The sequence below is a fragment of the Columba livia genome, chromosome 12 (assembly GCF_036013475.1).
Source record: "Columba livia isolate bColLiv1 breed racing homer chromosome 12, bColLiv1.pat.W.v2, whole genome shotgun sequence".
NCBI lineage: Eukaryota > Metazoa > Chordata > Aves > Columbiformes > Columbidae > Columba > Columba livia.
In genome coordinates this window covers 1,260,723-1,276,183 of record NC_088613.1, presented here as the reverse complement: position 1 = coordinate 1,276,183, position 15,461 = coordinate 1,260,723, and the positions used below count along the sequence as shown (strand labels likewise).

Here is a 15,461-nt window from a genome sequence, read left to right as displayed (position 1 = left end):
ACTCCTCCTGCTGGTCTCAAAGCCTTTCACACCACCCACTTTTCTTCAGTCTGGTTTCACGGAGGCCATCAGATGACCCGATTCCAAGGAAGATCTATGAGAATATACTATTGTTTTCTTTCTCCAAGATGCAGACCACAGGCACACACACCGTGTTCCTCTACAGCCTTGGATAAAATGGATAAAAACCCAAGTTACACGATACCTACTGCTGCTCCGGGGTCCACGGGAGCTGTTGTCTGCTTGTAGGACGAAATTGGTTTGACTTGAAGAATTCTCCACCATCAACACTGTCTGCTACCGCTCTCGTCTCTCCTTTGGGGGCGTTGGAGGATGTATCCGAGAGCAGCCTGACCGTCAGCTGTTCCCCAACACCCCTTTTCCCTTCTCAATAAAAATAACCACAGGTTTGTTTTTCTGCACTTTCCTGACATTGTGTCTCTTCCTCATGAATTCCTTAAAGTATCTATTAGGAACCCGCCAGAGATCAAGCTCGTGGTCTGGACTACTGATATTAAATGTGACAGCGACCCAAGCGTAGCTATTTATGTCCAAATCTGCTTGCGCTCAACTTTGGTACTTCTCCCTCCCAATCCCACCTATCTCCCACCTCCTTTCCGCACGCTGTCTGCTCGTGTCTGAGGTCAAACCAGACCCCAGACCTAGGGAGGTCCATCCCCTTCTACATTTCCTGTCTTTCATCTGAAATTAAATTTATGCTTATGCTCTAATCCATCCTCGAAGGAGCTGTCAGCTCCGCTCAACTCTTGGTTTTAGCTTTGCATAGCAGAGGGAGGAAAGGTGACAAGAGCTGTTAATGCAGAAGAGGACCGGGCTATCAGAGAGGACAGGCTGGGTGGCTCTGAAGGATACAACCATACGCATGGCATGAGATTCAGTCATATAAAATGCACAGTCCTATAAATTACTTCTACAGAGGGAATAATAAACTGTTGTGCTGGATGGTGGAGCTCCTCAGATGGAGGACAACATCTGCACCTGCTGAGCTGCTGTCACACGGCCAGGAAAGGCAGGAAGGCAATGCTGAAACAAGGTGGTGGAAACAGCCCTGTCAGACATGGCACAATACCGATGCCACTCGGAAGGTGGGGGTGAAAAACTCTAATCCTGATCCTCTACATACAGAAAGATGAGTTTACGTAAGAACAATTTCACAGAAGGCCAAGAAGTGGTCAAACGGAGCTTGGCTGGTTGGCCATCAGTGCTTGGAAAGAGATGAGAACACCCCTTGGAATGGCTACGGTGATGGGCACGGAGGGAGAAGACCCGTTAGGTCTTGAAGAACAGCTCTGGCATGTCCTTACGGGTGCAAACTGCTCCTCAGGACCGTGATGCTGGCAATGAGAAGGCTTCTTCTAACCTCCAAAAGGAGCAGCATGGGCTGGAAGGGTCTTCTGGCTCAGGGTCGCTGCTGGAAAGTCCCTCAAAAGTTCATCAGCCCCTTTGGAAATTGGAGAGGCTATTTGTTGCCGAGCTACTAAAGCCATAGCTACTAAGCTCTAAGCCTGACTTGAAGCGTTTAAGCCAGCTACCTGATCCTCCGCTAGAATTTATCATCTCTTCCACTGGATTTCCTGTAGGAAAATCCCACGGGCTCCTGCTGCAATATCTCAGGGCAGCTCCATCGCCGGCCAGCCGAGTTCTTCATCACGGGACGGGATTTCCCCAGCAAAGGTGCTGGAGCAGCAATGCTGCACACTGAGCTTCTGCACCCAGACGTCTCCAAAAGCTGATTTTCCACAGCTATTTGGAACATAAAACAATAACAGAAAAGGAGGGAACATCAAAGCAGCAATAATGGTAAAATCTGAGGGACAGGTACAGGAAGGAAAAGACGGCTCTAGATGACAATAAAACTCTCAGAGCCACCCCGCTGGGCACCTGCAAGGGCAATGCCGAGTCCCCACCTCCAGCAGCAGCGCTATGGCCATGGGATTGAGCGACGAGCCCCTTCAGCTGCAAACGTCTCACTTCAGACCAAGAAAATACTTGCAACCGATGAGCTTTTGTTGTGCGAAACCACAGCTGTGGCCCAGCAAGCAGCAGAAGACATCTAAGCGTGCTTCAGGGAGCAGGTTCTCGCCCCCAGCCCCTGCAGCCCCAGCATCTGCTGGATCCCTTCCAAGGGCTTCAGAAAAACCCACCAAACCCACAAACAACAGATGGTGATGCAACTCAAGGATATTACATATGACATGTTTTCTCTTATAAAGATTAATAGAGTTTATCCCCCCCCCCCCAATTTTCTTTCTGCATGCTACACGCTGCTATGATTTACTATAAATAAAAAAATATCAAAAACTTCTTTAGGACATATGCTGATATAAATAGTATATTTTAAAAGCCCTGCGTTCACTTATTAGTTGTGTGTGTGGATTAACAAGAAATAGTTTAAATTCCAGCAAAACGGTTCAAACTGGGTTTATTGATGGGAACAGATCTTTGTAATTACGGGTATTTTATACAAACCTATAAAAGGTTGCCCGGTACAGAAATCATCCAACTGGAGGATGAGTACCTAGGAATGCTGCTGAACTTCCCAAGTTCTCAGCGCTCTGCCCCCACGCTGAGAAGATGGAGGTGCTGGGAAGTCATCCCAGGTTACAAACAGAATCAGAGACAAAATCATGCTGAATAAAGGGACCATAGCGCCTTCCCAAAACGCCAGAGCACTTCTCACTCAGTCATGAAATAAGCATAAGGTCCACAGCTAAATTCAAGATGAACATCTAGTTTTGAAGAGGAAAACAGAAGCGGGGAGCTCTATGTGACTTATCTAATACGCATCTTTTCAGAACCATATTGTCTTTGAGCACTAAAAAAAAAAGTAGCTTTTTATGTGAAGTATCAACTTCTGGCTGTAGTTGGAAGAAGAATATTAGGTTTAAATGATCACTGTTCTCAACAGCTATGGAAATCTGTGTATTTTTCCAAGCCCTGCTAGCCATCTGGTTTAACAGAGAGTCCACTTGCTAAACCTCAGACAAAGCTCTGAATACTGCCCAAATCCACCAACTAACAGAACTGGAAAGGAGTTCCTGGACATCAGCTGGGCCACCATTACTCATGGAGAAGAAACAGAAGCTGAGCACAAAGCCAGGCTCTGAGGTTCAGCTGACAAGTCCTGCCGACCACCCAACCCAACACGGTGCTTCCATCTCCACAGAAAGCTCTGACCACCACGCGCCCTCCAGCCGTCGAAGTTTCCCCCTCTCCAGGAAGGACATTCTCTGCCACCTGGAGCCTCCCAAAAAACAGAGGGGCAAAGTGGCTATTGAAATGTCACCGTTCCTGACCCACACCTGGGAATTAACCAGTCCCGTTGACTTGCGCAGACAGCAAGACCTGCAGGAACCATCACTACGATCGAGAATTAAAGAATTCCTACCCGTTAAGCCTCTCATTGATCCCTCTGTTTTGATCCCTCCCTATTTGACCAATACTAAAGGTGGATGGGGCAGAAAGAAAAGCTCAAGAGCTTCAAGCGACGACGAATCTTCTACCTCCTTTGATGTAAGTTGGCCCAACCCTTCCATTTCAGTCAGACTTCTGAAACGCAGTTGTTTCATTTACAGAACTGGTGTAATGATATTTACTCCATTCACATGGGTATGAGATATGTCAGGCTTTTCAAATATTTTTAAGTGCGGCATTATTAATGCCAGACTATGGTGGAGCTGGGGAAAGGAGGATGTTAGCTCCCAAACACATGCTTAATCTAGAACATGTGGTTTTGGGGGAGGTTTGGAACCAATATGTTTTCAACATTTTCAGGAAATTTGGTCTATCCAGATGAAAGCTTCTTGGACCCTACTGAAACACCAGTCAGCGATACAAATACTGAAACAAGATGAATTTTTTCCCTTCCCTGGAAAAGAAAGTGCTTCTTCACCAATTCCAGAACTCGAAGAGCAGCTTTGCCATTATTACTCTAGTAATAGAATATATCAGAATACAGCAAGTATATGACATAACAGAATAGAGACCTCATAGTAGAAAGCGTGGGGGGGATAAAACCGTGCTGCTTGGTGTTATCAGCACGCAAGGCAGAACCCAGGGCCATTCAGTTTTTCCTTCACCACCATCACTGCTTCTCTCTCTACTTGACTTTCAATTTTGTTTTGAACTGTTCAAAATTCATGTGTGAACACAGTCACCCTTAATTGTCTTTTTCTGGTTACATCTTAAATTGAGATGTTCAATGACAGCATCCCGTAAACAGCGTTCCTTCCTCGTCCTGAGTCTAACGGCATCTTAATTCCACGGCAACACCAAGAGTCAGGCCTGGAGGACACCCCGGCCTCTGCTCTACCATCCTGCACTTCAAACTCCGTGCACGGGAACAATAAAAGCCCTGAATTTCAGGAATGTGCTGCCATCCAGCGGGACCTGGACAGGCTGGAGAGTTGGGCGGGGAATAACCTGATGAAATTTAACAAGGGCAAGTGTAGAGTCCTGCATCTGGGCAGGAACAACCCCAGGTTCCAGTATAGGTTGGGAAATTACACATTAGAGAGCAGTGTAGGGGAAAGGGACCTGGGGGTCCTGGTGGACAACAGGATGACCATGAGCCAGCACTGGGCCCTTGTGGCCAGGAAGGCCAATGGCATCCTGGGGTGTATTAGAAGGGGGGTGGCTAGTAGATGGAGAGAGGTTCTCCTTTCCCTCTACTCCGCCCTGGTGAGACCACATCTGGAATATTGTGTCCAGTTCTGGGCCCCTCAGTTCCAGCAGGACAGGGAACTGCTGGAGAGGGTCCAGCGCAGGGCAACGAAGATGATTAAGGGAGTGGAGCACCTCCCTTATGAAGAAAGGCTGAGGGAGCTGGGGCTCTTTAGCTTGGAGAAGAGGAGACTGAGGGGGGACCTTATTAATGTTTATGAATATATAAAGGGTGAGTGTCAGGAGGATGGAGCCAGGCTCTTCTCGGTGGCAAACAATGATAGGACAAGGGGTAATGGGATCAAGCTGGAACACAAGAGGTTCCACTTAAATTTGAGGAAAAACTTCTTCTCAGTGAGGGTGGCAGAGCCTGGAACAGGCTGCACAGGGGGGTTGTGGAGTCTCCTTCTCTGGAGACATTCCAACCCACCTGGACATGTTCCTGTGCGACCTCACCTGGGCGTTCCTGCTCCAGCAGGGGGATTGGACTAGATGATCTTTTGAGGTCTCTTCCAATCCCAAACATACTGTGACACTGTAATCTTTGCTTAGTGGTAACCCTGTCATATTCTGGAGTTATAGGCTGCTAAGTCCCCAAGACAGGCCCGGAGCCCATTCACAGCGGACAATTCTTCTGACACCCCACCCTGAGCTGAACTCAACTGCCCAATGCTCAAAGCCAGTCTCCTCCAGCCCGAGAGATCAAGGAGAGTTTGCAGCTCATCTCAGACTCTTTTGAGGCACTCCCTTGGCCCCATTCACTCTTTGAGGCTACTCACCACATGTCTCCAGGGAAAGCAACTCGCATTGAGGTCTCCCCCAACACTTCTGGGACACCGTGCCTCTTGGTCGGAGGGTCTGAGAAGAGCTTCTGCATCAACACCAAAGGCTGAGACTCATTTCTCTTGTGGTGAGTGAGGTATGAAAGGGGCCTTCTGCTGCCTCGCCGCTCTTCTCCTCTGAGCAACCCGACAAAGGACAAGCCTACACCCATGTGTCATCCAGATGATGGGATGCTGCTCCAGGAGCTCCATGGCTCGGTAGCCTGCTCCCTCCCTATCCCTCTGATCCCACAACACCAGACCTCAGCTCGAGCCTATCAGTCTGAAAACAAATGGAGAGAAGTCACAGCCCATCCCTGCCCCATCTCGCGTGTCCCCAGAGTGACACGAGATGGCAGAGAGCCACAATCTCTCTTCCTCAGGCAGCTTCAGACGATGTAAGATCCCATCACATTACAGGGATTTTTGCCAAAGTTTTTTATTTTCTCCTGCCAATACTCAGAGAGATTTTTGCCTGCTTTGACACTTACAAACCAGGACTCTTCAGGAAATAACATGGCCAAGCTCACAAAGAACAGGAGGGCAGTTAAATGGAAATATACAGAGATACTGACCAACAGTGACAGCAGGTTGTGATGTACTTTATACTGATCTTTAATCATATCAAAGGGGGAAAAAAAGATCAGTTATTGCAGTTCTAGATGACCAGAACTGAAGTGTGAGCTAAGTGACCACCAGTCAACAACCAGTTCCACTGGTCCAGGTGAAAGTACCTTGTCAAGCAACCACCCTCTGCCCGGCTGGAGCAGGGCAACGAGCAGGATGAACGGAATCGCTCCCATGCATTTACCAGGATCTTCCACCTTTAAAGGACAGTGTGACTCGCAGGTCATCAGCTGCTGTCTGAAGGGACCTGTGCTGGAGCACGCAGAGACCCACCAGCCCTGCCTACCTGTGAATGGCTTTTTGGCAGAAGGAACAACACAGGTGTGAGGTCATGGAAGAAACAGGCTGGAACGGCCAGTCTGTCACTTCTGTCATGGTGTTGGTCACGCTTTGGGGGACAGAGCTGGATCCAGTCACCTTTTGAGGTCCCCTCCATCCTGCAGGACGCCAGCTCTGCTGGGAGTCACAGCTCACGGCTCCCTCGAGTGCAGCCAAGGTGTCCGCACTGCAACGGGAATCCCCACCTCTCTACATGACAAGGAACAACCCGCTGATTTATTTCCCTCATCCCACTCACACCCACTTCGGGCTCGGTGTCGAGGGACCAGGACAACCTGCTGGTACCATGAAGGCTTGTACCAACAATCCCATCTCCAGCTAGTAGGTGCAAGCACACCACAGTGCAAATGTGTTCATGAGCGAAGACAAAATCCTGCTCCCAATTAACTACAGAGCCACTGTTGCTGGCAAAATCATATTGCGCTGCCTTCTCGAAAACACAGAAAACCAGTCAAACATAAATCTCCACACTTCTTAACTCTGCTCCCACATAATCAGTCCCAGCCAAGTTCCTGGGGTTCACACCAGAACCTGTGGCCATCGTATTTCATTTTCCACACTCTCACTGGCTATGGAAGAAGAATATGATGTGCCTTTTGTTTTCCTTCAGGCGTTTAGGTTGGATTCCAAAGGCTGGATCTTTACAGCGGAGCTGACAAACAGTATTACTATTTCTAATTCAAGTACCTCAAGGCTTTTTTTGGCTTGCTGGCTGGACTCACAAGGCTTATTTTCTATACACCACTGCACCCTATTGCTTACTTTATCAATACCACATACTTGAATTCAACAATTTAAAGCGTAGTATTACAGCTGTGTTTTTATTTTGTTTGTTTTATTCGGTTGTTGCTTAACACAAAACATTCTGACATTTTAAGTCATATCCCACTAAGATAAACAACGAACATATGTCATGAATTCCAGCAGAAATGATTCCCAAGTGGTGGAGCAGCAAGGTTTTAACCAAGCGTACGAAAGGCTCTCTTAAATTGCTTGCTGGGTGTTTTAAATGCGCTCCTCCCCACCGCAGCTTTCCATAAGGAACTGAGGGCAGGTGGGAGGAAAAGACTGACTATCACATCCCTGCAGAACTTGACGTGTTTTAAGTAATTCTGCCTCATTGGACTGAAAGCCTCTGTAGCATTGAGCAGCTGTCTGTAAACGGATGGTTTAATTCCATGGAATAGCATGGGATGTATATCCAAAGATATATCTGTGTGCATATACATGCACTTGTGTTTATACGAATCCGAAAAGGGGTTTGAAGGAAACCCAGAAGAGACCCCACCGCTCTTTGGGAAGCCAAAGCCAAGTCATGACACAGCAGAGTGGTGTCTGCCTCAGCCAGCTCTCCAGTTCACCCATTCACAGCATTTCAGACAGATTAACGGACTTCACCAAATCCTGCTCGCGTTAATGAGATCCGCTACGAACCCAACAATGTCGCTATACATCATAACCAACAAAGCCGTCATGAAAACTTGCAACTGCCACGGCTCATTCACAACTTTTTCCCCCAAGACCTTCCTGCTGGTGGTCTTCTCCAGCCTTGTGCAATCGCGCTTTGCTTATGGTTGATGTATCTGGCCTACTATAGCCAAATGGCTTTTTAACGAGCGCCCAGACAGGCCACAACTGAAGACAACCTCCCAATTCCCAGCGCCAGCGCGGCAGCTCTGGGTTTGGCTCTTCAGTCCCGCCCCAGCCCCGCAGAGAGAAAAACCAGCTTATTCAGCCCAAGATGTGCAGAAGGCGGGTGCCCACGGTGGCTGCAGCAGCACCCTGGGCTGGGCCTGGCCTGCCCTCCCTGCCCATTTTGGAAGGTTTATGTGCTCCAGCTCAGCACCAGCTCCTCAGCCACTGAGCTGGACCCGTGGCTGCGGCCAGAGAGCCGGTTTATTCACAGAAATCAAAGCTCAGCTGCAAATGCTTCAGCAAGACAGACAATAGAGCCTCTCATACTGTGGGAAAGAAATCACCAGCTACCAGTTGAGTTCAGCGTTTCCAGCGCTCAGTGCACGGCATCCGTAGTTCAGATGCTCACATAGCTCAGATGCAATCGCATTCCTGCCCGACTGGGACATCTGTTCTCCTCTCATTAGCCCCGGCCATGTTTTGTAATAGAAGAAACTATCTGAGATTCCTGAACTTCAGTATTTGACCCCAGGGCATCATGAAAGCCTCAGTTTTCAGAAGTGAAATTCATACAGAACCACCAGTCACTTCTAATAATGTTGGGCCCTGCTTAACATGCAGCTGTAAAAGAAAGCTTAGAGGTTGAGTCTGAGCTCCAGCAAAGCCTGCGGAGGCACATGCTGTAGACTACGCTCTGAGGATCCATCGCGACAACTCTGAAACCCACCCCGAAGCAGAACCAGGGCAAAGTATCTGAAAATGCAACTGAGATCTGAGTGGAGAATTCCTTCTGAATGTTCTCTACATCTCCAAACCTTCCAGCTGTCATCCACCACCTTATCCAGACCCAGCGGGAGGCACCAGGGAAGGACAAACACACCAAAGCAGCCCTGCGGATGGAACAAATCAACAGCACTTCATCACCGCTTTATAAATACTAAGAGTAATGAAACAGGGTTGTGGTTTCTTTCTTTGGAACAATCCAGATCATGACTGGAAAGGCTGGTGAAGACAACAGGAGGCAAACAGAGGTTGCGTATGGATCAGGACACGTCAAAAATTACCTGGTGAACCCCATGAGCTGGAATGATTCCTCCTCACAGCCACCACACCACACTTGCCTTGTGCGTCTCCCAGCAGGTTAATTGCTTTTAATATTTAACAAGCAACTGGGACAGCAACATGCCAGAAGAATTCCGGACTCGGTCAGTTTTCAGATCTCGGTGCCTTTCTTGCTGGCTTCATGCAGCAAAACCTCGTGGAAATCTCCCCCTCAATGCCTCCCGCAGGAATGAATGCCACTGCCCAGGCTTTTCAGCATCACACCTTTTCTAGGGACAGAAAGCGACTCCAAAAGTCTTTAAACTGAAATAGCATATTGGCTCAAACCCAGATGCTAACACCTCTGCTTTGCTTGGGTGTCCACCACATTGTGCTGCTGGACGTATCACTGTATCCTCATGGCTGAGAAGTGCCCCAGGTGTCAGACCTTACACAGATACCTGCCTTATTATCATAGGCAGAGGTGTAACATGTAGGCAAGGATCTGCAAATGAGCTGTGGTCTTAATTTTACTGTAGCAATAACAAGTACTGACAGCAACGTCACAGGAAAGGGATGGAGATCGTGCACGAAGGTTCAGACATCACCTCAATTCCCCCCTTCTCCCACTTCGGGGGCAAATCACAGAAATTCTGGGGGAATCAGTTAAGTGCAAACACTTTGTGGTGAGCCTTTTTGTTCCTTTTGGGACGGTCTCCTACCCTCCGGTATCCAGGAAACGTTCTGTATTTACTGCGTGCTCATCACCATGGTTTCGGAGCACAATAAGGCTCTATCGCCCTTCATACATCTGCGTTTCTGGGAACGCCGGGGCTTTGGGGAATTGCGCGGGGCCGAGACAAAGGCACTGATTGTTCTGGAGGCCGAGGGACGAACCTGCCCTTTCCAAAGGAGAGGAAGCGGCAGGAAAAGACACCATTGTGATCTGGATATTAAAAGCAAAAAAAATTAAAAGCCCTATTGCATCGTCAGCACTGCCAGGTCAGAATGGGGACGGAGGGAGCCAGGGACCCCCAGACAGGCTCCGGCACCAGCTACCTGCTAAACCAGCCTAAACCCAATGATGAACACTAACCAGGTTCCAGTATAAGTTAGGGAATGACCTATTAGAGAGCAGCGTAGGGTAAAGGGACCTGGGGGTCCTGGGGACAGCAGGGTGACCATGAGCCAGCACTGGGCCCTTGTGGCCAGGAAGCCAATGGTACCTGGGGTGGGTTAGAAGGGGGGGGTCAGTAGGTCAGAGAGGTTCTCCTGCCCCTCTTCTCTGCCCTGGGGAGACCACACCTGGAATATTGTGTCCAGTTGTGGCCCCTCAGTTCCAGCAGGACAGGGAACTGCTGGAGAGAGTCCAGCGCAGCCACCAAGATGCTGAAGGGAGTGGAGCATCTCCCGTGTGAGGAAAGGCTGAGGGAGCTGGGGCTCTGGAGCTGGACAAGAGGACACTGAGGGGGGACTCATTCATGGGGATCAAGATGGAAAGGGGGAGTGTCAGGAGGATGGAGCCAGGCTCTTCTGGTGACAACCAATGGTAGGACAAGGGGTAATGGGTTCAAACTGGAACACAAGAGGTTCCACTTAAATAGGAGAAGAAACTTCTTCATGGTGAGGGTGGCAGAGCCTGGCCCAGGCTGCCCAGGGAGGTTGTGGAGTCTCCTTCTGTGCAGCCATTCCAACCCGCCTGGACACCTTCCTGTGTAACCTCATCTGGGTGTTCCTGCTCCATGGGGGGATTGCACTGGATGAGCTTTCCAGGTCCCTTCCCACCCCTGACATTCTGTGATTCTGTGAAATACTGAACCCACGTAGCCGGCACATCACTTCCAGAGCTCCGCGTAGGAGGAGGGATGGAGACGAGCTTCTGCTCTCGCCCGATTCGGATTTTCATTTCAACAAAAGCCATTTGCCGCGCCGGAGCCCGCGAGTTCTCATCCAGGACTTTCCCCGGCAGCGAGCGCTGCCAAAGTAGTAGGAACCCAATTGTTGTCAGCTTCGGGACAGCCATCTGCTCAGCCTCCTCCCGCCGCCCCGCTCCCCGTCAGGGAACGGGCAGCGAGCGCTTGTGTTTCTCACCAAGCGCAATATGAATAAAATCTCGGAAGGGAATTAAAAAAATAACAAAAAAAAAGAAACCCCAAACCAAGAAGCACAAACCAACCAAAGCAGGAAAGCAGCACCGCAGGGATCTGACTGCGAACAGAGATGAAAGCAGGCAAAAAAGAAACTATTTTTTTTAAAAAAACCCAATGTTTCTAAAGAGTCCTATTGACATCTGCTTTGTAAATGCTCTGTCATTATTTATAACCTCCAGAGCACGGAATTGTCTCTGTAGTTACAACCATGCTACTCTCATATTTTGGCTTTGTTAGCAAAGAGCCAGCAGCATTTTTACTGGTGCTCTGGGAATAGAGATCTAACATTTCATACACAGTTTATTTAAAAGTGGACTAATTTAACATTCTTGATGGTTCCTTTTAGCACAACTGTTGCTAATTACCAGCTCCGGAATGATTTGTTCATCTGGGAGCAGCAGCGGTTCCACAGCAGCATAAATACACCAAGACAAAAAGGAAGGAGACATAGGAGAGGGTCAAGTTTTAGCGAACTAAGGCAAATTAAGTGGCAGGTGGAGTTGGTAACACAGCAGAAAGAACATTGTAAAATGGACCTTTAAAGGGGATAATCCTGGACCTTGGGAAAAAAACAGTGGCAATTCTTAAGCCATGCAAGTGTTGGTTCTGGTGGCACGGGGAGGACGCAAGGCGGCCTGTGCTCCTCAGGACCGGGACAGGCACCGGCCCCCGTTAATGCGGCTGGACACGCAGACAGACACACAGACAGCGGAGAGGGGGGCCCGCGGGAACCTCGGCCAGGACACGACCTCAGCTGCTGTAATTGGTTCCAGGGTGCTGTGCGTGGAGGGACACAAACAAACATGAAGCAAACGCGATCATAAAACATGACAAACGAGCAGGACTGAAGCCGGAGTCCTCCGAGGAGGAGCTCGTGAAATACTGGAGTCATTTTTGGAAGCGCCAGGATCCAGCCGATGGTTTTGCACTTTTGCACACAATCTTTCTTGGGGTTTTTCAGCAAAAAAACCCAAAGAGGCACCGAAGCAGCTTCACCGCTTGTCCTCCCATGACCCATCCCTGTGGCCGCCACACTCCCCATGTCCCCACGAGACCAAACCCACCTTTTTCACAGCAAAACACTTGAAAGCAAATTTTCCTAAAAGAAAAAAAACAACAACCACCAAACTTTTAGGAAAGGACCCATGTTATCTTTGCCTCTTGTAAACCATCAAAGCCACCCCGTTGCGGTGCCCAGAGGAGCAGGACTCGAGCAGGCGTGGAAGGGGACGGAGCAGCCGCCTTCCACGCCTGCATCACTTCGGTCTTTCACGGCATGTGCGAAAGGACTTGAAAGTTCATACAATTAATTCCAGACAAATATTAGCGAGGCCTCAAGTGCAAAGCACAACTCCTTCCTCCTGGGAATTTATAGTTCATCCACTTTTATCTTCTGGAGGCTCTTTGGAGATCAAAGATTTGATCGACTTTCCCTTTGCAAAACTCCTGAAGAAAACGGTGTTAGCAATACCGTGACACGGTTTCATTTTACCTTTTTCTAAATGATTCATCGCCCTTCTCTAAAAAATGAAGATTCCTTCATGTAGGTCTAAAAGACACAAGAGAGCTGTTCCGTTTATTTATTGATTTTACGGTTGTTGCAGGGCCAATTCCTGCGCCGGCAGCTCACACCTGTTAAATACTGTCCTACCTAATAAAACCAAGATGGCCAGACACGAAGTACAACAACTGCTCGCCAACACAGCGCCACCAGGAACACAACCCATCACTCTGGTGATTTTCCCCATCCCCACCACCCGATGGGTTCAGAGCTCCTAATTTACAAAAAGACACATACGATTGGTGGAAAAATGCTACGTTTCTGGAGTCACTCAGGGAACATAAAGCAGATCCGAGAAGGGAGCGCGAGTTAGAAACCTATTATACGACAGGTTTTCACCCAGGTGCAAGGGTGATCAGAAACGCCCTCTTAACTCCGCCGACTTTCAGCATCTATTTCTCGCTGAGCAGCAATTCTCTGCACATCTGGCAAGAGAAAGGCGGCGTTTCGGCAGCCGAACGGACGAGGCTGATTGCAGCGAACATCTGCCTGCGGCACTTCATCGACACCGCTCGCGTGCGGGGGAAACCTGCTACTTCAACAGCCGCTTGTGGCGATGCTGGAAGTGATTTCGAGGAGTCGGCGCAGAAGGACTTGGAGCTGAGCGCTGGAGCGGCACCGGCTCGGGGGACGATGGACCATGTTGGGCTGGGATTGCTCAGGGAGGCTGCACCAAATGCATCAACCCTGTCAGCATTTCGGGGAGGAGGAATCCAGGGAGTTTCACGCAGCTCCTTCTTGGAGCGGAGCCACCAGAAAACGCTTTTCCACTGTGAAACCAGGAAGGTTTCGGGCGAGACGGGAAGCTCAGGGAGCTGGAGAGGCAAAGTACTGATAGCCAAGGGGTTTATAGCGCAGCCAGGACTTGTGCTTAGTGGGCATCAAGCCGCTCACAGACCACTACTCCCTTATTTTTTTCCCTATTTTCCCTGGAATCCAGTCTCCTCCTCTCTATATAAAACATAAGCTGGGCTTTGCTGCAGTAGGAAAGAGCTGGAGCAATTAGGGAGGCAAGTCCTTGTGCCTCAGGGGAGCCGCACAACCACGAAAAGCCAGCGCTGGAAATAAAACAGTTTATCCTGAAATCAGGCCGGGGGACGGGCCTGAAGGTGAAGTTATTTTTCATTATTTTCACACTTATTACTTAAGTTCCGAACAAGTGTTGAGAGTGGTTTCGGTGCAATAAAGGTGTCACCATACATATCCCCTAAGTTATGCTCTACCTAAGGATTTCACCTTAGAATGCTCTTAGAAGAATAAAGGTGACAATACATAACCTCAGGCATGAAATTTAATTCTGGGAGGGTTCATTTTCCATTTCAAAGCATGCTTTACACATCCAAGGGTCAGCCCAGTGTCTTCGCAGCCATCGGGAATGGCCTCCATATCTCACATCCTCATTTTCACATTTATCAAATCAGAGATAAATACTTAGAATCACAGAATCATTTTGGTTGGAAGAGACCCTCAGGATCATCGAGTCCAACCATAACCTGACCAACTCTAGCACTAAATCATGTCCCTAAGAACCTTGTCTAAATGCCTTTTAAACCCCTCCAGGGATGGTGACTCCAGCACTGCCCTGGGCAGCCTGTTCCAATGCTTCACAACCCTGTCCGTGAAGAACTTTTTCCTAATATCCACATATTGGTATTTTGGTCCCTTTCTGCTCTTTCAACACAAGCTCTGTACAACTCTGACTTCTTCACATGGGTTTCGAACCCACCTGAGACTCCACTGCACTGAGAAATCCCATTATAAAGCAGTTACCGTTTTGTGACATGGATGTTCCAGCTGTTAATTAGACTACAAATAGCTACTTGATGGTTTTAAGCAAAGACGAGCATACAGAACAACAAATACAGGCATATAAGCAAAAATTATGACCTTAAATGAGCACAGAGCGTCGCTATTAGAGAAGAAGAGCCAAGGACAAGATTACTAAACTGCATTAACCTGCACAGAATCTCTAGACCTACAGTTGCAGATAGCAGAACTAATGGAATTCCCCATCTGGAAGGCAATCAAAATCAGAAACTATTATAAGCCACAGATGCCAGCTTTTCTTTCCACATACAGAACTGTGTGTGCAACCATGATCTGAAAAAACCCATCAACCTTTTGCTTCTCCGCGTGACGCCGAGCAGCGCCGAGCGGAGCGGGACTCACCGTCTGGCCCTTCGCTGCCTTTACTCCTTTTATTTCGACGGACACGTCTGCCTTCTTCTCCGACGTGCAGCTTTTCTTCGGGGTGAAAGAAGTTCAGCAAGGCCAGCTGGAAGAAGAAGGACAAGGTTTAGCATCTTTGGCAAAGGACGGCTGAGCCAAGCGGAGCGACTGGAGCCTCAACACCAAACCCTTTCCGTGTGAGCCGAGGCGGGGATGCGGGATGGATGCTCACGGATGTCCAGCTCATCCCAAGGAGCTGCGCCACCTTGGAAGCCACCGAGGACTTGGGAAAACTCAACCCAAAGGGTTTGGCGGGGAGAAGCGCCCCCTTGGGACATGGGGGGTTGTGGGCGGCATCGGGGGAGACCTATTGCTGGAAGTAATCAAACAGCCCAAACACCAATGCAATAGTTTCTAAATATCCACTGCAAAGCT

At 48.9% G+C, this 15,461-nt stretch overlaps 1 protein-coding gene across 6 annotated transcripts in view; it reads right to left on the bottom strand.

Moving 5' to 3' along the window:
• Nucleotides 1–15,461, bottom strand: part of EDA (ectodysplasin A) — a 74,073-nt gene that overhangs the window by 15,444 nt on the left and 43,168 nt on the right. For all 6 annotated transcript variants that reach the window (XM_065077339.1, XM_065077337.1, XM_065077340.1 and 3 more), the window contains exon 2: nt 15,027–15,132. In XM_065077339.1, the coding sequence (XP_064933411.1) occupies nt 15,027–15,132 (106 nt within the window). The remainder of the gene's footprint in view (nt 1–15,026; nt 15,133–15,461) is intronic.